The sequence below is a fragment of the Penicillium riverlandense genome (assembly GCF_028828495.1).
Source record: "Penicillium riverlandense strain IBT 135883 chromosome Unknown utg000007l_segment0_segment0, whole genome shotgun sequence".
NCBI lineage: Eukaryota > Fungi > Ascomycota > Eurotiomycetes > Eurotiales > Aspergillaceae > Penicillium > Penicillium riverlandense.
The window spans coordinates 3,199,861-3,220,652 of NW_026643198.1; the positions used below are offsets into that span (position 1 = coordinate 3,199,861).

The following is a 20,792-nucleotide window of genomic DNA, read 5'->3' on the forward strand; positions in this document are numbered from 1 at the left end:
GTGTCCGGGCTGCTCCGAGCCCTGAGGACGGGCCTCATCCTGGGTCCGTAGGAACCCCACCATAGCCGTTGTACGCGCGCTTTCCCCACGCCGATCGTGGAGAGACCACCCAATTATACATACCCGTTATCGTCTCCCTTGTAGCCGATGTACGCGACGGTGGGACAGCATGTATTTAAATAATTTGACCCTGTCACTCTGTGCCGGTCCAAGTCCCATAACTAACCGCTCACAATGGCTGCCAAACGTCCCAACTTTTTAATTATCGTCGCCGACGACCTCGGTTACAGTGACCTGGGGTCGTATGGCGGGGAGATTCGCACCCCGAACTTGGACCAATTGGCCGCGGATGGGGCCCGATTCACCAACTGTCAGTGGTCATGACCCGCATCGGGCTCAATAGGCTGACCGCATGGAATAATAGACTATACGGCTGCCGCATGCAGTCCGACGAGAGCAATGCTGCTGTCTGGCACCGACAGCCACATCGCCGGGGTGGGGGTCATGAGCGAGCAGAAGGGACGTGATCCCGAACGTTGGAACGTTCCGGGCCACGAAGGGTTTCTCAAGTTTGTCTTCTTGGGGCTTGGCCTCGACATCATCAATCGGCGCTGACCAATGTGACTAGCCACGACGTTGCGGCGCTGTCGGAATTGCTTCAGGACGGTGGGTATCATACGCTGCTCAGCGGGAAATGGCACCTCGGTCTTCTCCCGGAGAACAACCCAGCCGAGCGAGGCTTTGATCGGTCATTTGCCTTGCTTCCAGGGTGCTCAAATCACTACGGATACGAGCCCCAATTCGGTAAAGATTACATCAACTTCTTCACCCGGATCCCTCCGCTGTATACCGAAGACGGCAAGAGAGTCGAGATTGAGCCCAACATGAACCAGGACCCGAATGGCTTCTTCACGTCCGATTTTTACACCGACAACCTCATCAAGTACCTCGACGAGCGGACGCCCGAGAACAAGGAGAAACCGTTCTTTGCATACCTGCCATTTTCTGCTCCCCACTGGCCCCTCCAGTGTAGCCGTGAGGACCGGGAGCGCTACCGGGGTATGTATGACGACGGCCCCGATGCGCTCCGGTTGAGGCGACTCGAGTCCCTTCAAAAGCTCGGGATTGTGGATCAAGACATCACGCCCCATGAGGTGATTGCACCGGAGGCGATCAAGAGATGGCAGGACATGGACACCTACGAGCAGAGAGCCTCTGCCCGAGCCATGGAGTGCTTTGCCGGCATGGTCGACAACATGGACCAGAACGTGGGCAAGATTGTTCGCTACCTGAAGCAGATTGGGGAGTTTGAAAACACCTTCATCATCTTCCAGTCTGATAACGGTGAGTCGACTGGATCCTCATCATCTTCTCTCTGACCTTTGTCCCAGGAGCCGAAGGGGCTGCGTACGAGGCGCTGCCCACCATGGGCGCCGATCTGATGCGAGTCATCCACACGTACTGTGAGTGGACCAGAGACCCGGTCGATCTGGAGACGTGCTGACTCTGGCAGATAACAACGACATCGACAATATCGGCAATCCCGACTCCTTTGTGTGGTATGGCACCAGGGTAAGTTTCCTTCCCGGCAATGGCATTCCCCTCCGGCTGAAAATCGGTACCAGTGGGCCCAAGCCTCGACTGCACCATCCAGAATGTACAAATATTATAGCACCGAGGGCGGAATCAAGGTGCCTTTCAGTGAGTCCCGCTGCACTGCTTTAAAACCAGCATACTCACCCGCTGGCAGTTGTCCACTACCCCAAGTTTCACCAGAATCAGCAGGGCGGCGCCCTGGTCAAGTCATTCTCCACGGTCATGGACATCTGCCCCACGATCCTCGATCTGGCGGGCGTCCAACATCCAGCCGCCGGAGCAGGGAATGGGAGCTATCGAGGACGAGCCGTGGCTTCCATGCGTGGCCGATCCTGGGTCAGTTTTGGCCTCCAATCTGCACCCGAAGACGCTGACCCGGTGATCCAGGTTCCTTTCATGCAGGATAATAAGAGCCTTGGCACGACAGCAGCCACGTCCATCCATGGAGATGATGGCACCATGGGATGGGAGCTCTTTGGTCGGGGAGCGGTGCGGCAAGGCCCGTACAAGCTGGTGCACGTTGAGCCGTTTGCTGGGGGGCGGGAGGACGGGAAGTGGCAGCTCTATCATCTGGAGAAAGATCCCGGGGAGGTGGAGGATCTGTCGGACCGCATGCCGGACAAGGTTCAGGAATTGACGCAGATCTGGGAGGAATATCGGCAAGCCACCGGGGTGGTCTGGGGCATGCCGATCCGGTTTGTGGGGGAGGAATGGGATGGCTGTGACGATGAGGGGATCATTGGGGGGGATGCGATTACGCAGACCCAGGCGTGGATGCAGGTGCGGCAGGGGGAGACGGCCGCGAGAAAGTGCCCCCCGTAGGCGTGGGTGGAAGTATCTAGACATCCTCCCTACGACCAATGCGGATAGCGCAATCCGGGGAAAGTGGAGTGCTGCAAGGGGCGGTACGAAGCGGGTACTTGGGATGTCATACATTGGACTACGACGTCAGCAGGTATCTGGCGGGTATCGGATTCCCTTCCCCCTCATCCAGTATGAGGTCACGAGTGCCCCCTTCTTCTGCTCTTTTATCTTCCTTCCTTTCTCTCTCTCTCTCTCTCTCACTGACACTTGCAACTCCCATTACCAACCATCTATCAAATAAATAGTACATCTTCCTCCCTCTCTCTCGTTCCATTATCTCCAACTAACTAACTTGACCCTAGTGACTCGTTCCCACAAGCTGAATGACCGTGACCACCAGGTAGAGGGCATCATCGCCCCCAAAGACCAGCTGCCCCGTTACTTTGCCAAGTCGGGTCCAACCGATGCGGATCCACGTAAGACCAAGAAGGATGGTGGCGGCAAGGGCAATTGGTCAGTGTGCTGTGGCCTCCCCCGGCAAGCAATGAGACTCACAACCCATCAGGGGCCGCTCCGGAGATGAAGTCCAGGACTATGGCTACACCTTCACCAATGCCAGGCGCCGCTCCAACAGCAGCACCCAGGGTCTGGCCGATTTTCGCACCAAATTCGAGACCGTCGATCCGGAGCCGGTCTTTGAGGAGCAGTTCCACGGCCCCTCAGATGAAGCCCTGGCGAACGAAACCACCGTCACCAAGGTGGACACCACCAGCAGCAATGGTAGCGAGACCGACAACGGGGGAATGCGTCTCTAAGCTCGGGGGAGAGGGACCGGACCGGCGAGGCGCCGGATGATACGGCCGTCCCAACCTGAAAGATAGCTTGCAATCAATAATATCACTTGTATCACTGCCTATCCTGTCCACCTGATTCCATGTAGAATGATTATGGTCTGCGACTAAGATTCAAGATATTCCGTACATGTGGTTACATACACATCCCGTCCCTTCGAGGAAACGCCTGAAACTGCCCTCCCTCCCATCAAACCCAGGTCAATCGCGCCCTCGCATCCCCGGAGGTGGCGTCGGTGGCACGGGACGCGGAGGATCGCGCGTCGGCAGAGGCTAGGAGATTTTGATACCAGAAATCGAGTTTGCCGGTTTCGATGTACTGGCGGAGAAGATCGTCCTCCCGCTGGAGGTCCAGGGCAATGCGAGCCCGTTGCTCTGGGCGGAAGCGTGAGACCAGAACCTCCGATTCAGACTCACTCATCAGAGCCTCGGCCGGGGAAAGAGGTTGGTAGAGAGATGGGCCGGTCATCTCGCGGTTTTCTGTAGACAATGTTAGGCTCATCCCGGCGACAACATAACGACACCACTCACCCAAGCAGAGGCTCAGCGTGTAATGGAGAGCGGTCTCGGTGGCAGACGAATCGGAATTGCCGTTTGCTTCCTCGGCCGCTTTCCCTCGAGCCTCCCAGTCATCACGGATCATGCACCGCCGCCAGATCAACTTCCGCAAAGCCGACTCAAACGACACATTCTGCTGAGCGTAGCGTCCGCGCTCCAGAACTTGTAGTGCTTGGTAGAAAACTTCGTGGTGGGTCTCGCTGTCCTTGTCTTCAGAAGTCCGCGCAGGATCCATAAGCGTCAACAGATCCAGGAGGTCATCAGCGCCAACCACCTGTCGGTTGATCATCGTGGTGAGAGCTTCATTCAGGATCTCGTGAAGGGAAGGTCGGTCCTCCGAAAGATAGCTCCCGAAATAATCCAGGGCCAGCTCAACTTCTGCCTTCTTGTCAATTGCACCTTCAAACACCGGCCGGATGTAGTTGTAGAGATCTTGCTGGATCACATCGATCGCGGTGTGATCGTCAAGACGCTGGATGTCTTCCCGTGAAGCAGGATGAGGGTCTTGAGTTTGAGACCGCTCCCATGAAGCGAGTCGACCGAGTTTCGCGAGCGAGATCTCCACCTGGTGGCTCCAAAGGTTTGTTTCACTGCTGAGAGCCAGTTGCTCCAAGGACGCTGCAGCGGTATCATAGTCATCCTCGCCCACCACGTCGTTGATCCAACTCAGCCGTAAGTAAGCTGGACTCTTCCGTAGGAAACGGGTCACAAAAGGTTGGTATTTTCTCATGGAGAGCAACGCCCCAGGGTGCCCCATCGAGATTTGCCGCGAGAAATACGCGTTGGCCCATGGTTCGCCGAACGTCTCAAAATACTGTGAGATTCTTTGCTCAACAACGCCTTCACGGTCCCCATTGGGGGCGGCATCCGCGGAGGAGCCTTGGTTCTTCATTTGATCCTGAAGCTCGATCACGAGTTCGACCAAAGCCTCCATGTCCCGGAATCTTTCTGCTAGACTGAGTGCGTCCTGGAGGTGCCCAATGCCCGCCAGCTTGAACAACTGCCACTTGCGCTCTTTGGTATGCGTTTGCTCAATGGAGGCGCTTTCATCCACGAGTTGGGGGTCTTCTTGGGCAGCTAGCCAGCGAAATCTTTCACAATGCATCTGGCCGAGTACGCGCAGATGCCGGGCACTATTTCCCGCAATATTTTTCAAGACCTGCGCGTCCGGCCCGTCCGCATTTGACGCCCGTTGCTGAATCCACGCCCGGCAGCTGTCGAGCTCCCAGTCGAGCAGATGCCCTGTTTCGGTGTAACCGACTGCTTTCGATGTCCAGAACTCGGGGAGATCCTCATAGCCATCGGCCAAGACACCATCCTCCAGAAAATCCTCGCCGAGTCCATACAATCCGGCGTGTTCATCACGGTATCGGAAGGCGGTCTCCATAATCGCCAGTGAAATCTCACTGGCCTCCAGTATTTGCTCTGACAGCTTCCGAGCTTGTTTCGAAGAGTTGCCTCTCCGAGGTTTGATCGCTTTCATGATCCATGGAATGATGTGTTCCATTTGAAAGGAATCTTTCAGGAACCATTGGCGTACGGGGTCAGTTTCGCCCTGCTGGGGATCAAGCCTTGTTTTGAACCGATCATTCATCGACTCAATTACAGTGTTGAGAAAAGGCTTCTCGCCTTCTCCTCTGAAAGATTCTCCAACTTTCCACATGGCTTTCTGGGCAGCGATCTTTTCGGCAGCCCATAACAATTCCCATCGGGCTGGGCGGCTGAGAGGGTTGCCTTTGCGACATAGTAGGGAGATCAGATCATCGAGGGCTTTCGCTCTTAACCGCAAGTTCTGTTCGATGGAAATCGCTGTACGCGGAATGAATTTGGAGTCTGATCGCATCGTCTCATGGCAAATCTCAAGAGCGGCTTGCTCGATTTCAGCAGGAGAGAAGTCAAACCCACTCTCGCCTGCAAGGTTCAAAGGGTTCTTAGCCATTGTGCCAAAGAAAATTGCCTGCTCGAGCTTGTGCTTGGCGGTCGCCTGGGCCTCTTCAACATCGCCCTCTACCTGATCGCGAGGGAATACGGTGACGCGAAGAACGCCAAAGTTCCGAACCATGAGGACACAAGCGCCATACGAATCCCCACTAGGCTCGTCTTCTGAGCCACAACCGAGGATTTCGTAGTCTTTGCCCGATCGCAAGTGAATGGTGTCCTGCAAAGACAGTGATTTGTTGGAGTCCAGAAGCAATTGCGAGCTGGGTGTCTCCTCCACACTCGTGAGCGACAGCATGATCAGAGACTGTCCGAGTAGGATGAAAGCGGACTCCTCAGACCGGGGAACAAATATCTTCGGCTTGAATTCGTTCAGCCCCGCAGGCACACTGTGAAGGTCCACGGGGTGTGTTGATAGAATCCGACATTCACTCCCGGACAAACAGATCTGGACCAGGAAGAGTCTCTTGGATTCTAACCATTGAGGAGAACCAACAACCAAGAAAAGCCGCCATGATTCTTCAGAAACCGGAGAGGTGTTCTCATCGAAGGCCTGCTGCTGCGCAGGAAAAGCAAAATCCATGACCTTGAGGTCTAGTTCACCAGTCGTATTCACATGATTCTGAGCGATCGCGGCTGCGATATCGTCCTTAGCATCGTATCGTTTTTTCAGGGCGTTGCCATGGTTCCAGTGCGTATCCCAGATTTCGAGCAGACCAGTCGAAGTCACAATAACCACATCTCGCTGGCCTCGTTGATGGCAGGCTCCCGTTCGCACGGCGGTGACCTCTTTTCTCCAGGAGCCACCCCCGAGAACATTCTTGATTCCACCGAGAAACCCGCCACCCCCAGAACCGACTGTGCTGCGAAGGAAATTGACAAGCACAGAGGGTTTCCCTTGAGAATCCCTCACGGTAATGTGCGCCACTCGTCCGGAAGAAAATGTCGCAATGATTCCAGAGGGCTCGCCGTTCATGATATCTATGGCATGTTCACCAGAAAGCAAGCCAGAGATCGACCCCTGAATACCATTTTGCTTTTGTCGAGACAAGCCCAGCGACGCGATGCTGGACACCGTTTCCCAGTAAATTATTTTACCAGTAGAAGGAATGAGGACGAGAAGACCTGGATGTCCTCCTGTCACGGTAGACAACAGGATGCCAAGTGGAACTGGGCCGTTGTGGTCTCTGCATGACTCGGGGATCGAGACAGTGAATGTTTCCGAGGAGGAGGGGGACGAAGTGGGTGCCGAGTAGGGCCATACAATTGCATGGGAGCGCGTCAGGGCCAAGGCATGGCCGTGGCCAGGTCCGAAAAAACATCGAAGAGGCTCTAATGGTCAGGGTCAATAACAGCCAACGACGGCATAAGAACGGTAGTTACCTGACTGCAATCCTCGAATCTGATCCGGCAACGCTGGAAGTTGCTCCACGGTGTAGTAATCTGTGCTGGACTGTTTTTTCGACGGGCATTAGCCAATGTTACTTACAAACCTAGGGCGGTAAGTGGAAAAGAAAATTCACAGAGGCCACTGACTAGAAGAATTGCACCCTCCTTGTCATTCTTGAGGCCCTCAGTCTGTTTGCTGCCTCGGAGAGGCAGGTGAAACTCCGTTTCCATCGAATCCGTGGTCACATCGCCAGGGCCACTCAGTGGCAAACCAGCTAACTGGGCATCTGACGGGGAGTCATCTTTCTGCCGTAGCACCGAGCGCTGTCGTTTAGCCTTGGGCGGCTTGACGGAATCGTCCGAGCTTGTTCGCTGGCGCCGACGAGTGCTGCGTGCGCCAGGAGCAGCTGCTTTGGGGACGAACATTTTCGCGAACAAGCAGCGGAGCTCAGCAAGCACGCGCTGGCCGAGTTCAGGCCAGGTGAGGTGGGGAAGGAGGGAGGACGGAGAAGCGAAAGCAGTTGCAGGAAAGGGAAGATGTAAATAAGAAGCAGCAGCGCGCCCATATTGCCCGAAGGCGGTGAGCCAGGTATGGCCAGCCCTCCCATCCCTCTGTCTCCTCAGCACAACCAACCATGAGTTGAATCGTCTACTAGTTGCTCGACTAACCACTCCCACCATGTCCCTTCCCCGTGTTCTCTCCAAACCGTCACGGGTAGCCATGCGTTCGGCAGTCTAGTCCACATGTCTCCTTTTAAGTCCCGCCGCCTGGGAGCGGCCATCGCGATGTGGCGGCGTCCCTCATTCACCCCAGCACGTCTTACCACCTCAGGGATCTCCCATCGTGGCCTATCTACGGCTTTGTTCTTTCCTGGACATGGGGTACAACGAGTAGGCATGGCAACTGCCTGGGTGGACAGCTTCCCCCACACCGCGACCAGAATTCTGGATGAGATGGATACCATCCTAGGATTCAAACTCTCGCGCATCATATCGGACGGTCCCAACTCCGAATTGAATCGCACTGAACATTCACAACCCGCAGTCATGGCGGTGTCAGTACTCATCCTCCGTATTCTGGAGCATGATTTTGGATTCGATATTCAGTCGAGCGTGGACGTGACTCTCGGGCACAGCCTGGGAGAGTTCTCCGCGCTGGTCGCCGGCGGCTACCTCGGATTCGGAGATGCTCTTCGATTGGTTCGGCGCCGGGCTGAGGTGATGGCTCAGTGCACACGAGCGGTCGCCAAGCAATCGGGCGACAGCTACGGAATGGTGGCACTCATCTGTGAGCCCGACCACCTGGAGAGTTTACTGAAAACTGTCCAAGACTTTCTCAGTCTCGGAACGCGTGAGGACGATTCCAGCCACGCAGTGCCGCCAATCCAACAGGTGGTAGTGGCCAACATCAATTCGAAGAATCAAATCGTACTCAGTGGCAGCATTGAAAGAATCAAAACACTTCTTGTACAGCTCCGTCAATTTGGAGGACATGATCCGCGCGCCGTGAGGTTGAAAAGTGACAGCCCGTTTCATAGCCCCGTGATGGCACCAGCGGCAGAATATATGAGAAACGCCATGGAGAATATCGATGTTCGCTTCCCCGCATTGATTCCGTGCATCTCGAACGTCTCTGCACAACCGTTTCAGTCCAAAGAGGACCTTAAAGATCTACTTTCCCGACAGTGCATCGATACTGTCCGATGGTGGGACAGCATCCGCTACCTCCATCAGGATCAGGGAGTACGCCGGTGGGTTGGCATTGGACCCGGCAAGATCGGACGAAACTTGGTTGGCAAGGAGGTTGGCCGCGTCGACACCAAGGGAGGCGGCGTCTGGGCGATTTCGGATCCTCGCGAGGTGGAAGAAACCATCCTCGCCTTGGAGCGGACGGAGCCCAGGACTCCAGAAGGCTCGCCCCCCATCCATGTATAGCTATGATACCATGATTTTATTTATTTTCCCAATTCTCTGAATCTATTCCATGACGATGATACAAATCTACATAACCGCAATGCCTGGCGCCCACGAGTCTCCAATGCGCTTGACATCGGCCGCGAATTTGGGATTGAATATCTGCTGACATGTAGAAGAGGGTTCGACGGTGTGACCTGGCAGTGGTGTATGATCATCGGGAGAGTAGAACGGGTTCTGTAGCAGTTGGATATAGGCGCTCTGCAATGCTCGGAAGGCCTGTCAATCCTGTCAGTGAGTGCGACAGAATCGCTTTATAGGAGGGGAAACCAACCGGCTTCAGATCAGAGTCTCGCAAGCCACTGATCGCCGGGCTTGCTGAGCTCCCGGTGCCCTCGTCCTGGCCAATTAGATCCACAATGATCAAGAGCTTCACTCCCGTGGTGGTCAGCCAGCCATAGGCCGCCAGTCTCTCGTCGATCGCCTGCAGTAGACCCAGATCCTGATCCACAGAGGTGTGTTTCCGCCGGATCTCAAAGATATCCAGGCAGGAATTCAGCAAGAAGGAGAACTCAATGGTCGAGTCCGAATAAGGAGGGAAGAGGGAGACGTGGAGAGGGTTGTCCTGGGATGGGATGGGTATTAGCAGAGGTTTTTCTGGTTGTCCAGGAGTATACATACGGCTTTCCCGATCACGCCGATGCAGGCGATCTTGGGGCCTGCCATGGTGTTCACATCAGGTATAGCTGATGTAGTAAGTCGGGGAGTTCAGTCAAGTCAGTTCAATGATACTGCCCCAGGCCACCGCCCATCCGCCGCCCAATGACCGTGCCCTTAAATTCCATTGACAAGCCACTCACCGCCTTTACCGTACCGTCACATAACCTCCAATAAACACGGGCAGATTTCATGACATAAGCAGTATGTTACCACATCCTGACCTGACCTACCTTTCTCTCGTCCTCCTGGTCTTTCCCATCATCGCCCGCCACTTCTTCCTGCTTCCCTCCCCCCCCAAGCTCAACTCTCCCCTCTCCGAAGCCCGTGCCCATCTAGGCCAGGTTGCAATAGAACCCGGTCGCTGTCATCCGGGGGCTTCGATTGACCTTCCAGCTTTTTCCCACCGCAGGAGGTGTCCCCCACAACCATGCTGCCCATGGCGAAACCGGCCATCTCGGGCGCCCTGTGCGGTAGGCTTCTTGTGCCATTCGAGATCCCTTGCAGAACCACTGCTGACATTGGACCCAAGCGGCCCGCCCACGTCTAGCCCTGGCCCTGGCCCTCCCCCGAGCCCAGCCCATTGCCGCCCTCTCAACTTCGTCAATCAAATCCGCCACAGCACTCGAACGCCAGTCACAGTCTGGCTCGCAGCTTACAGCTTCTGGCAAGGCCCGCAAGGAAGTGCCATTGCCTAGTCAGGAGAAGAAGGAGGGTGCCATGCAATATGTCCTGTTCGTGCTCCTGTTGGCTGATTCGACCTGGCCCGTATACTGACTGCCTGGCAGAACCACTCTGGATCAAGTTGCCAACTGGGCCCGCCAAAGTTCTCTGTGGCCCATGACCTTCGGTTTGGCATGCTGTGCCGTGGAGATGATGCACCTCTCCACCCCCCGATACGACCAGGACCGCCTGGGAATTATCTTCCGTGCTTCCCCCCGACAATCTGATGTGATGATTGTGGCCGGTACCTTGACCAACAAGATGGCCCCCGCTCTCCGCCAGGTCTACGACCAAATGCCTGAGCCGCGCTGGGTGATCAGCATGGGCAGCTGTGCAAATGGCGGCGGTTACTACCACTACAGCTACTCGGTGGTTCGAGGCTGTGACCGGATTGTGCCGGTTGATGTTTATGTCCCTGGATGTGAGTAATCTCCATCAATTCTATCGAGTGTGACTAACTGGATCAAGGCCCTCCCACATCGGAAGCCCTGATGTATGGCATCTTCCAGCTACAGAAGAAGATGAGACACACCAGAATCACACGGATGTGGTACCGACGCTAGACGTGCCTCGGGACCCAGGACTGAAATTACCATGTCATACCTTCTTTTGAGGATCATCAGTCTGATAGCCCAGCCCCTTGTGGAGCCTTTTGTGTCTTATTACGCTGTATATCAATATCAAGCTTTCTCCTTTGTTCCCTTTTCTGCGGCTCAAACGTCGTTCTCCCCCATTCCCCGAAAAAGCACTCACATCTCTAGGCTGTTTTAGTCTGATTCTTACATATGCCGACATGGCAAATCAATATATTGACATGGACTACTTTAGGCATTTGTTCATCCAAGGATCTTCTATTGGCTTGAATATGGGACAATTTCTGCGCTAGCTCGTATACTGCACACCGATTTCTGCTTATATGCAGGGATTTTCTTGCTTCGTTCTGCCCTTTCTCCTGTCTCGTCGATTCCACTCTCATTTAGCCGTTGACCATCACACCGCCGTTGGGATGCAGACATTGGCCAGAGATATAGCTACTATCTTGGCTTGCCAGAAAGACGAAGCATGTAGCAACCTCACTAGGCTGTCCTGGTCGGCCAATAGGCACAGCATGGAACTCTTCCATGGCAGACGTCTGCATTGTCGATGGAATCAAGGGAGTCCAAACTAAGAGCTTTGTGTGAGCAACCAACTTCGCAAAGGGGATATTGGAAACATACTGGGACCAGGGCACACGCAATTGACTCGGATGCCTTTTTTTATTTGCTGGTTAGATAGAGCTCGTGTGAATGCGACAATCGCGCCCTTGGTCGAGGTATAATCCAGGAGATCACCACGGCCGATGTACGGGTTGACCGACGCACAGTTGATGATCGTGGAACCCTTCTTCATATGGGGGAGAGAATATTTGGCCAGATAAAAGAAGGGGTGAATGTTGGTGTCGAAAGTTCGTTCCCATTGGGCCCTGGTTCCCAGTCAGTACCTGCAGCGAGGGCGTGTAGTCCAGATGAACCTACTCATCCAGCTCCCCAATGTCGTTCAGCATATTCTGGAAAGCAGCATTGTTCACCAAGATATCAATGCCGCCCATACACTGAACCGCCGCGTCGACGACCTTGCGACAGTTGTCCTTGTTCCGCAGATCCATTGCCAGGCAATGGCATTTTTGGCCGGCCGCCTCGACTTCTTTCTTGGTATCCTGGGCGTCTTTTTCCTCCGAGGGTAAGTAAACAATCATGCTTGATGCGCCTTCCATCGCATACAGGATGGCAATGGCCCGCCCAATGCCCGAGTCGCCGCCGGTGACGACGGCTCGTTTGCCCTGGAGCTTGCCCGCGGCCTTGTAGAGCTGGTACCCGCCATCCTCTGTGGGGATATAGGAGGAGACGGGCTTGGGGTCCTCCATGTCCAGCTGTAGCCCTGGCTTGTCCATGTGTTGAATGGGGATCTTGTGTCCTAGTCCATGTTAGAATGCGTCTCCGACGGTGTTCCAGGGGAGTGATATGTACCTGGTTGAAACTGGGACTTCGCCCCGCTGGCTGGTCTCTCAGTGTATTGGACCATCTTGGTGGTCTGTCGGATACCAATGAGCTTTTCGAATTGTAGAGCGAGGTCTATCTCTCGAGCATGGTCGGAACGATAGCGATTCGGCCAAAGCTTTATCTAAGGTCTCTCGGGGAAAACATGTCACCATGACGCCTCCCACCGCGTTTCCATCGCGCCTATTGTAGAGACGCTGTCTGTTTTAGTGGGAGAGCGCGCTCGGAGGCCAGAGCCGCCAAAGACCAATTCACCCCAATGCTGCCTCTGTCTGGTCTAGGTGCGGGTTGGCGATCCAGCGCAAAGTCGGTTTGGGTGGTGGCTGAATGACGGATGCAGTGGCAGTCAAGCCCCACCTCATCACGGTGACGTGGGTGTGCTGTTTGTAACAAGTCCCTTTTACAGCATGTAAATGTACCTATGTGCGTAGTTGATTTGATGGGCGTGATAGTATAGTTCTGTTTCTGCCTCAGGCGTCCACGGCTCCATATCTGCTTAAGTAATCCCTATCTTATCCACTTTTTTTTTCTTTCCTCTGCTCTTTCCTGAACTAACACCACACTCCCTCCTTCTCGTCCTCCATGGCAAAACGACGCTCGGGCAGGGCATCGGCCCAACAAGAGATGACGCTCCCGTCTGTTTTGTCGTCCCCGTGGGCCTTTCTTCGTCCTACCACCGATCTCCATTCCACTGTGACCGATTCCGCCAAACAATTCCTCGATCCCTTGGCGGCGTCAATCGTAGACGCTCAATTCACTCGTCGACAGATCAACAAGAAGCGCAAGAGGTCAGAGTTGGGACCGGAGGATTCGCAGCCCCTACAACTCAAAAACCTTTACGTGGACGGCTTCACCTCGAATCAAATATGGGAACAAGCGACAAGGATCCTGGAGTCTGCCGGAGGTGAAATCGAGCGAGATATCGCTTTGATTTCAAAGAATCAGCAGCCATCCCTCGATATTTCGGACCCTGAGGACGCAGAATCGATCAGCGACAGCCAGAACAGCTTGTCAGGTGTCTCCGAGGATGAGGCTAGCATCGATGGGAGCATGGGGACTGGCTTGGAGTCTGACTTGGAGAACTCTCATCTGGACCTCGAGGATTCAGAATTGGCAGACGAGATGGCTGAACCTTTGTCCGAAGACGAAGAAGACGACGATGCCTCGGCTGCTGAAGAGGACCCGGGCACCTACGCAGATGACAAATTTGGGTTAAATGATGGATTCTTTTCTATCGATGATTTCAACAGGCAGTCCGAACTGCTGGAGAGGCAGGATGCTATGGGGGCACCAGAAGAAGATGAGGACTCCAGCGATGAGATTGATTGGCATACGGATCCGCTCCTCGCTGGAAACGCTTCAACTATCCGCGAGAAGGATGGACGGAAAAAACCAAGCAGCCTCGAGGACGACGAGGATGATAGCAGCGAAGAGGAAGGGCCAACGTTCGGCAATGCCGATCTCAATGCCGATTCGGGCTCTGACGACGATGAGAATCTTTCCGACGCTGCTGGGAATGACGCTGCTGGCTGGGTTAACACCAGCGATATCAAATACGCCGATTTCTTTGCTCCGCCACCGCGCAAAGTGTCATCCAAGAAGACGCGCGCACTCCCGAAAACTCAACCCAAAGAGACCATTATGGATGAGGATATCGACCGAGCCATGGATGATGTTCGACGCGATTTGTTTGATGATGAGCCTTCTGATCAAGGCGAAGAAGACGACATGGACGAATCGCCCGACGCTCAGGGCGAGCGTTCCACTCACGAGAAACAACGCGCACGTATTGCAGATGAAATTCGTCGCCTGGAAGCGGCAAATGTGGCGAAGAAGGAATGGATGCTTGCTGGAGAAGCCCGGGCTGTGGAAAGACCGGTCAATTCTCTTATCGAAGAGGACCTTGATTTCGAGAGAGTCGGGAAACCGGTCCCGGTCGTCACAAATGAAACCACCGAGGACATTGAAGAATTGGTCAAGCGTCGAATTCTCGCCAATGAGTTTGACGAAGTGCTTCGCCGTCGGCCAGGCGCTTCGGATACGCGGGGTGCCAAGAAGAGTCGGTTTGAGCTCGACGATACCAAACCGCAGCAAAGCCTCGCAGAGCTCTACGAGACCGACCATCTCCGTGCTACGGATCCGAACTTTGTCGATGCGAAGGACCGCAAGTTGATGCGGGACCATGCCGAGATCAACAACCTTTGGAAGGAGGTCAGTTCCCAGCTGGACACATTGTCCAATTGGCACTACAAGCCCAAGGCCCCGCAAGCGAACATCAACGTTGTGACCGACGCTCCCACCATTATGATGGAAGAGGCGCGTCCGACGGCAGGCAGTGCTGCTGCTGGGCCCACGGGACTTGCGCCCCAGGAAATCTATGCGCCTGGAGACGACGGCCGAGTCGCGGGCGAAGTGGTCCTCAAGAATGGTGCCAGTGCGTCCCGGGAGGAGATGACTCGGGAGGAGAAGGCCCGGTTGAGGCGGCAGCAGAAGAAGAACAAGAGCAAGGAGAAGACCCAGTCCGCCGGCCAGCGGCCCAGCAAGGCGGCCGAGAAGGAGCAGCTGGTGTCGGATCTGAAGAAGGGCGGCGTCAAGGTGATCGACAAGGAGGGCCGGATGACGAATGTCGATGGGGGCAAAGTCAGTGCCAGCGCAAAGAACCGCGCCGATACCCTGAAGTTGTAGATAGACATGTAATGTATATTTGTTTCTTCTGAGCGCTTTCATGGGTTTTCATATTATCATCTATCACATTACATACTTCTATCTTTCTATTATTTATTATCATCTCTCATACCCGGCCCTCTTCTGGAAGCCGGCTTGACCCTGATTGTATAGAGAAAAATGTTTTCGCGATTGTAAGTGCTGGCTCGTGGTTCGTCCTGGATTTCTTCGATGAGGAACACCTTCTTGACCATCTTCATGAACCGGAGGTCAGCACGTCGGCGCCGTTTGAAGCAGAAGTAGCACACGGAGTTGGGGCCCAGGAGCTCTTGGAGAGTCGTGATGAGAAGGGGGAACGCTGGCTCAAAGTAGACGCAGTCGGCGGCCAGGATGATGTCCGGGTGCGATGGGATGCGGTCTGGTAGGGGTTCCCCCCAATTTAGCACGCTGGCGTCTACGGTCGAGGAGAGATGGTTCAATTGAATGTTGGCTTGCATCAGGGAAAGCATCGGCTGCTGGTCGGTGATGTAGAGAGACGTTCGTCCAATCTTGCATCCGTGTGCGATTGCGAGACCCACGAGTCCACCCCCGGCTCCGAGTTCAACGCTGGCGAGGTGTCAGTAGCGGCTCGCACAACAACCACCCCCAAAAAAAAAGGGAGAAAAAAAAAAAGAAAAGAAAAGAAAAGAAAAAGGAAGAAAGGAAACGGACATGGTTTTATCGCCCAAGTCCGAGGAGTGTCGACTGATGATATATTTCGCTAGAACCATACCGGCCGGCCATAATTGCCCGCCGCAGCCTTCCTTGAGATCCTCTTTCAAGAGCAGCGGTTCTGGCAGGAGACCGTCGAGGAAGACGCGGGTGGTCACCGCCGCTCTGTTGTCACGCCAAGGAGCCAGAGACTCACTGATGGCGAAAGATTCCGGGTCCGAGTCAGTAGTAGTAGTGTCCATGATATGTCCTATCGTCGTGTTTGTTGCAGGATGAAAAAGAACGATGCGAAGAATTGTCGATCTGCCGAGATTTTCATGCTGGGGCCGGGATCGGCCCGGCAGAGACATCCCGCCCTTCGGTGCTGTAGGTGCATTCTGGATTACTTGCTTGGTTTCTGGGGTATCTGGGAGGAAATGAATTAGTATTAGTATCGTTGTTGTTATAGTTTTTTTTTTAAAAAAAAAAAAAAGGGGGGGGTGAAATAAAATAAAAAAGAAAACAGAAGAGTGGCCTAAGTCGATGTATATATCGCGACCGCACACCTGGATAGACCCTCCAATGCCCTCCCGCTTGAACCACTACTGTGTCCCAAGAGAAACCCCATCTTGCTATTACTCCCATGACCCAACCACGTAGACACCAGATCCTGATTCATTCGGGAGTATGCATATCACCGACGGACCAGACATCCATCCTAGGACATCCAGCTGGCCCCGATCTACACCACCACCGACTCCACCCCCAACACTAGACGATTAATTCTTTAGCCTACCATGTCTATCTGTGATTTAAATCCCGATTCAGTCCTGCAAGGCACGGTGCGCAAGAAACCCAATCCACTGCCAAGGTGAAGCTGGCACTCGACCGGATGACATCACCAGCGATCATGACGACGTCACCGAATGCCCGGTCCGTTCTTAAGGCGCATCAGCTGCCATGCTTTCCCTAGATCTTGACTTTTCAGAGTTACTATCATCCCACAGTCCACCAATCCATCATCACCACCAACATCCATCATGACCACCCTGCACTGTGAGTTGAGAGGCATACCGTGGCGGAACCATCCTAACCACCGACCCAGATCTGCCCCCCGTGAAGCCCTCCGCCATCGCGATGGGAACCATCTTCACCCACACGGCCTCGCTCGGCATCCTGGCCCCCGTGTTCGGTGACACCTATCACCGTGCCCAGGCCGCCAACTCCAAGGAAGAGTTCATCAAGTCCAAGGAAGCCGCGGGCGCCGCTGCCGCGTGGGGAAGCTCGCTGGCCGGCAGCGCCGTGCAGACCTACGGTGTCGCGGCCCTGATCAACGCCACGGGCACGCTTAGCTATAAGGGCGCTGCCTACCTGGGAACGCTGGTGTTCATGGCCAGCTCTGCCCCGAGTGTACGTTGACCAAAACCCCAAACCGTCATGCCTGCTAACTCCCAGGCGACACAGTTCATCAGCCAGATCTTCACCGAAAAGAGACCTCTCGATACCGTCGCCGTCGGTGGAGTCGCCCGGGTGTTTGAGACAGTCGGTCTCAGCTTGTTCCTGACCTGGTGGGGGACTCGCACCCATCCATTTGACTAGATGAGCCCCGCTTTGTCTATCTGGAGTGATATCTGTACAGCTACGGTCGGATTTCCTCGATGTTGTGTAACTACATGTACACGGATTCGATGCCCGTTGCGTATTCATTTTAACCACCTTGCGTAAATCACCCCGGTCTCCCTTACGATCGGCTCGGTAGATGTGGACCGTCTCGGCCAATTGGTTACAGAGCGGGCACGGTAGGAAAACCAATGCATCTCAGATATGACTAGAGGCCAAGTGCTGGTTTGCTCAATCACTAGCAGAAAAGCGGGAACGTACAGTCGAGCCATGCCATTGAAGCACACAAAACTCCTTCCCATACGAATCTACAGTACAAGGAGACACCTGCACCTACATTGACAGCTGAAGACAGAGAGCACTCTCATTGCAAGGCAATAATGAACAAAGAGTCGATTGACAATAATGCTACCGTACCATCTAGGACAGATCCAATAATCTCATCTAATCAAGCAAACGTGCGGCAGGGGTACCTGTGTCTCACGGTCAGCGGCGGACTCGAATCAAGTCACAAGGAGACATACACTTCGGGATAGCCCTGTTCCGAATTGATCTCGTACTTGGACTTGGGTTGTGAGGAAGAGTTCAGGTTGCAGGGAGTTGGGGGCAGGCCATTGGTGCCCAAGACACCCTGGATGCTGTTCTTATCCTTCTCAAACAGGGCGGCCAGACCGCGCTCCTCGCCCTCTTCCTTGACGCTGACCAATTGCTTCTCCCCGGCCTCTCCGATCTTCAAGACATCCTCCTTGGGGGCTGCCTGACTTCCGACCGTGAGAAGACCCACGGCATCGGCTTGCTTCACTGTGCTCAGGCGGGGGTAGTTCCTCCGGGTGTCGCGCTTCCAGTAGGGGTTGTCGGCAATATCACCCGCCGGAACGGTGACGGGGTCATCATAGGCCAGAGGCGGCAGAGATCCTGGGGTGGGCAGACGGTACTGCGAGTTCAACGGGATACCGGTTGAGCGGTTGGGGTCGATGGCGAGAGCACGACGAACCCGCTCCCAGACGCCAGTGGACGGGACGGTGTATTTCTGCAAAGGGAAATGGAGTGAGATGTGTCCCGAGTGGAGACAGGGTGGTTTCACCAACCTGAGTAATGGACACGACATGCGATGCCGACTTGGCGGCTTTCAGGACATCGCGAGCCATGATGAATCGGAAAGACTCTGACCTGGACGGACGAAGTCAGCACATTGAACTCTAGGACCGGACCAAATTAGAAGCACAAGGTCTATGTTGCGGGTTGGTGGCACACCTACCTCCTGAAATGGCGAGAGACTGTCCCGGTGTTTGAGGTCTGGGAGTCTTTGACGGTCCCGTCGAGTGAGGTGTTGGAACGGGAGTGCGGTCCGGAGCGGAACAACCGTATCTCCGATCAATGGATTACACTATGTAGCATAGTAGGACGAACTACCTAACCAATCCATACTACGAGGTATCTACCGTCTTGCTGTACGGACCCCTGCCGTTTCTTAGACCTTGCCGCTGGCCACCAGCTTCTGCACTGCATCCACGGTCGCATCCGGACCACCCGCTTCACGCAGCAGCACCTTGCCCTTCTTATCCACGGCAAAGACTCCGCGAGTCGTGCCCTTGGGGGCTTTCTTAAACCCAATGGCTGCAATTAAGGTGGCGCGCGTGTCGCAGAGCAGCGGATAGGGCAGACTTTGCTTGGTTTGGAATGTGGTGTTGGCCTTGGGCGAGTCGGTCGACAGGCCATAGATGGCCAGCCCCGTCGAGGTCAGGTGCTTGTAGTTGTCGCGGAACATGCACGCTTGCTTGGTACCTGGTCACATCGTCAGTCACCAACCACGAAGAGATACCACTGCGGGAAGAAAGAAGAAAGTCATACAGCCCGGAGTCGAGGCTTTCGGGTACGTAAACAGGACCACACCCGACTCGCTGTCCGCCACCAGTTGCTTCAGAGTGGTCTTGGTACCGTCGTTGGTCTCGATCTCGCCGCCAAAAGTCTCGAGATCGACCGTGTCATGCACATTAGGGGCTGGAGACGCGGGGGTCGGGTCTGCCTCCACCGGCTTGGGTTCTGGGGCCGACTTGGCCGGCTTGCTTCTCTTGTCAGGCACGGGCAGCGGCGCAGGAGCCTTGCGTTTCCGGAGTTCGACCATGCTGGGGTGATGGATGCGTAGGAGTCGACGAGGATCTAGAAGTATAGACTTGGAAGTACTACAAACAATAATAGTACCTCTGGCCAGTCAGCTGACTGGCCGGGGCGCTGACATAATGCGACTGCGAACCCACCCGAGAAAGCCCGAAGCGGCCCTGACCCGGAAGAAAATCCATTTTTCTCTCCTCCTGATTGATTGTCATTACTCATCTTCTTCGCCACTGCTGCGTTTTCTGGCAGGTACGACTTGGATTATTATTGTTGTTTGCCTCTTCTTCTGCTTCACTCTTTGCGACCTCCCACCCCATCGTTTTGTTACTCCCAGCGTCCCTGCGCCATTCGTGTCCCTGCAAAAACATTCACTAGCCATGAAGGTCTTTTCGTCCTCGTGTACGTTCGACTACTCGTGGGACGAGGTATCCACGGCAAACTGGAGGAAATACTGCCCATGGAATGACAAGTCACCGCATGTCGTGGCAGTCGACACGCTATCTCGAACTATCGACGACACCACCGGCATCGTGAGTCCGCTCTCTGCCTGATTCTCGCCTATGACTGGCGTCGCGTGCTGACTCTTTCTCCTAGCTGCGAACGGAACGTCTCATCACTTGCAACCAGTCCGCCCCGCAATGGGTCCTTTCGCTCTTCGGCGGCAGTGCGACTTCTCACGTCTACGAGATCTCCTACGTCGATCCGGCCTCGAAGAAGGTCACCATGTGCTCCACCAACTTGACATGGTCGAATGTCCTCAGCGTCCGCGAAACAGTGGTCTACCAACGGTCATCGACTCAGCCCACCACCACCACCGACTTCCAACAGGAAGCCAAAATAACCGCTCTGTGCGGCGGGTGGCAAAATATCAAGAACAAGGTCGAAGAGGCCAGCGTCGAGAGATTCCGAGAGAATGCCAAGCGCGGCCGAGAAGGCTTTGAAACCGTCCTGGAGATGAGCCGTCGCGTGTTCAGCGAGCAGCGGGATCTCGAGAGTCAGCGCATCCAGGCCTGAACTCGCCGCTGATCTTTCACGAACCCACCGTCATTCTGTCATTCTTTGCTTCCAGCGATTGCATATCCCGGTGTCTCTTTTTCTGCATATTCAAAGCCTTTGGGTTGGCGTTCTTTCTCCTTTACTTGTTTCTCTGATGGATGCATTCCTTGCGCCAAAGACC

The 20,792-nt window shown here is 54.8% G+C and overlaps 12 protein-coding genes across 12 annotated transcripts; 6 read left to right on the forward strand and 6 right to left on the reverse strand.

Moving 5' to 3' along the window:
- Positions 1-234: 234 nt before the first annotated feature.
- Positions 235-3,215, forward strand: N7474_008874 (arylsulfatase; the record flags this gene model as incomplete). The annotated part of the gene is made up of 10 exons (XM_057200284.1): positions 235-370; positions 425-569; positions 629-1,344; positions 1,392-1,463; positions 1,514-1,572; positions 1,626-1,701; positions 1,751-2,414; positions 2,467-2,501; positions 2,763-2,913; positions 2,966-3,215. 10 exons carry the CDS (start codon positions 235-237, stop codon positions 3,213-3,215), a joined length of 2,304 nt encoding a protein of 767 aa, XP_057050985.1.
- Positions 3,216-3,441: 226 nt separating this feature from the next.
- Positions 3,442-7,562, reverse strand: N7474_008875 (putative nuclear pore complex subunit Nup133; the record flags this gene model as incomplete). The annotated part of the gene is made up of 3 exons (XM_057200285.1): positions 3,442-3,731; positions 3,783-7,077; positions 7,284-7,562. The coding sequence occupies 3 exons, from the start codon at positions 7,560-7,562 to the stop codon at positions 3,442-3,444; spliced, it is 3,864 nt and encodes a 1,287-aa protein (XP_057050986.1).
- Positions 7,563-7,922: 360 nt separating this feature from the next.
- Positions 7,923-9,071, forward strand: N7474_008876 (ACP S-malonyltransferase; the record flags this gene model as incomplete). Its single annotated transcript, XM_057200286.1, has 1 exon — positions 7,923-9,071. One exon carries the CDS (start codon positions 7,923-7,925, stop codon positions 9,069-9,071), a length of 1,149 nt encoding a protein of 382 aa, XP_057050987.1.
- Positions 9,072-9,137: 66 nt separating this feature from the next.
- Positions 9,138-9,776, reverse strand: N7474_008877 (uncharacterized protein; the record flags this gene model as incomplete). Its single annotated transcript, XM_057200287.1, has 3 exons — positions 9,138-9,329; positions 9,385-9,675; positions 9,732-9,776. 3 exons carry the CDS (start codon positions 9,774-9,776, stop codon positions 9,138-9,140), a joined length of 528 nt encoding a protein of 175 aa, XP_057050988.1.
- A 421-nt stretch (positions 9,777-10,197) lies between these two features.
- On the forward strand, positions 10,198-11,053 carry N7474_008878 (NuoB/complex I 20 kDa subunit family protein; the record flags this gene model as incomplete). Its single annotated transcript, XM_057200288.1, has 4 exons — positions 10,198-10,240; positions 10,300-10,501; positions 10,556-10,911; positions 10,959-11,053. 4 exons carry the CDS (start codon positions 10,198-10,200, stop codon positions 11,051-11,053), a joined length of 696 nt encoding a protein of 231 aa, XP_057050989.1.
- A 413-nt stretch (positions 11,054-11,466) lies between these two features.
- Positions 11,467-12,551, reverse strand: N7474_008879 (oxidoreductase, short-chain dehydrogenase/reductase family; the record flags this gene model as incomplete). The annotated part of the gene is made up of 4 exons (XM_057200289.1): positions 11,467-11,654; positions 11,708-11,952; positions 12,005-12,443; positions 12,497-12,551. The coding sequence occupies 4 exons, from the start codon at positions 12,549-12,551 to the stop codon at positions 11,467-11,469; spliced, it is 927 nt and encodes a 308-aa protein (XP_057050990.1).
- Positions 12,552-13,108: 557 nt separating this feature from the next.
- N7474_008880 (rRNA-processing protein MPP10) lies at positions 13,109-15,211 on the forward strand (the record flags this gene model as incomplete). Its single annotated transcript, XM_057200290.1, has 1 exon — positions 13,109-15,211. The coding sequence occupies one exon, from the start codon at positions 13,109-13,111 to the stop codon at positions 15,209-15,211; it is 2,103 nt and encodes a 700-aa protein (XP_057050991.1).
- An 89-nt stretch (positions 15,212-15,300) lies between these two features.
- Positions 15,301-16,143, reverse strand: N7474_008881 (uncharacterized protein; the record flags this gene model as incomplete). The annotated part of the gene is made up of 2 exons (XM_057200291.1): positions 15,301-15,796; positions 15,902-16,143. 2 exons carry the CDS (start codon positions 16,141-16,143, stop codon positions 15,301-15,303), a joined length of 738 nt encoding a protein of 245 aa, XP_057050992.1.
- Positions 16,144-16,920: 777 nt separating this feature from the next.
- On the forward strand, positions 16,921-17,479 carry N7474_008882 (DUF1761 domain-containing protein; the record flags this gene model as incomplete). The annotated part of the gene is made up of 3 exons (XM_057200292.1): positions 16,921-16,936; positions 16,986-17,290; positions 17,345-17,479. The coding sequence occupies 3 exons, from the start codon at positions 16,921-16,923 to the stop codon at positions 17,477-17,479; spliced, it is 456 nt and encodes a 151-aa protein (XP_057050993.1).
- A 529-nt stretch (positions 17,480-18,008) lies between these two features.
- Positions 18,009-18,648, reverse strand: N7474_008883 (uncharacterized protein; the record flags this gene model as incomplete). Its single annotated transcript, XM_057200293.1, has 2 exons — positions 18,009-18,530; positions 18,589-18,648. 2 exons carry the CDS (start codon positions 18,646-18,648, stop codon positions 18,009-18,011), a joined length of 582 nt encoding a protein of 193 aa, XP_057050994.1.
- Positions 18,649-18,971: 323 nt separating this feature from the next.
- N7474_008884 (thioredoxin peroxidase DOT5) lies at positions 18,972-19,625 on the reverse strand (the record flags this gene model as incomplete). Its single annotated transcript, XM_057200294.1, has 2 exons — positions 18,972-19,285; positions 19,352-19,625. The coding sequence occupies 2 exons, from the start codon at positions 19,623-19,625 to the stop codon at positions 18,972-18,974; spliced, it is 588 nt and encodes a 195-aa protein (XP_057050995.1).
- A 367-nt stretch (positions 19,626-19,992) lies between these two features.
- Positions 19,993-20,629, forward strand: N7474_008885 (putative mitochondrial protein sorting (Msf1); the record flags this gene model as incomplete). Its single annotated transcript, XM_057200295.1, has 2 exons — positions 19,993-20,145; positions 20,210-20,629. 2 exons carry the CDS (start codon positions 19,993-19,995, stop codon positions 20,627-20,629), a joined length of 573 nt encoding a protein of 190 aa, XP_057050996.1.
- Positions 20,630-20,792: the final 163 nt, after the last annotated feature.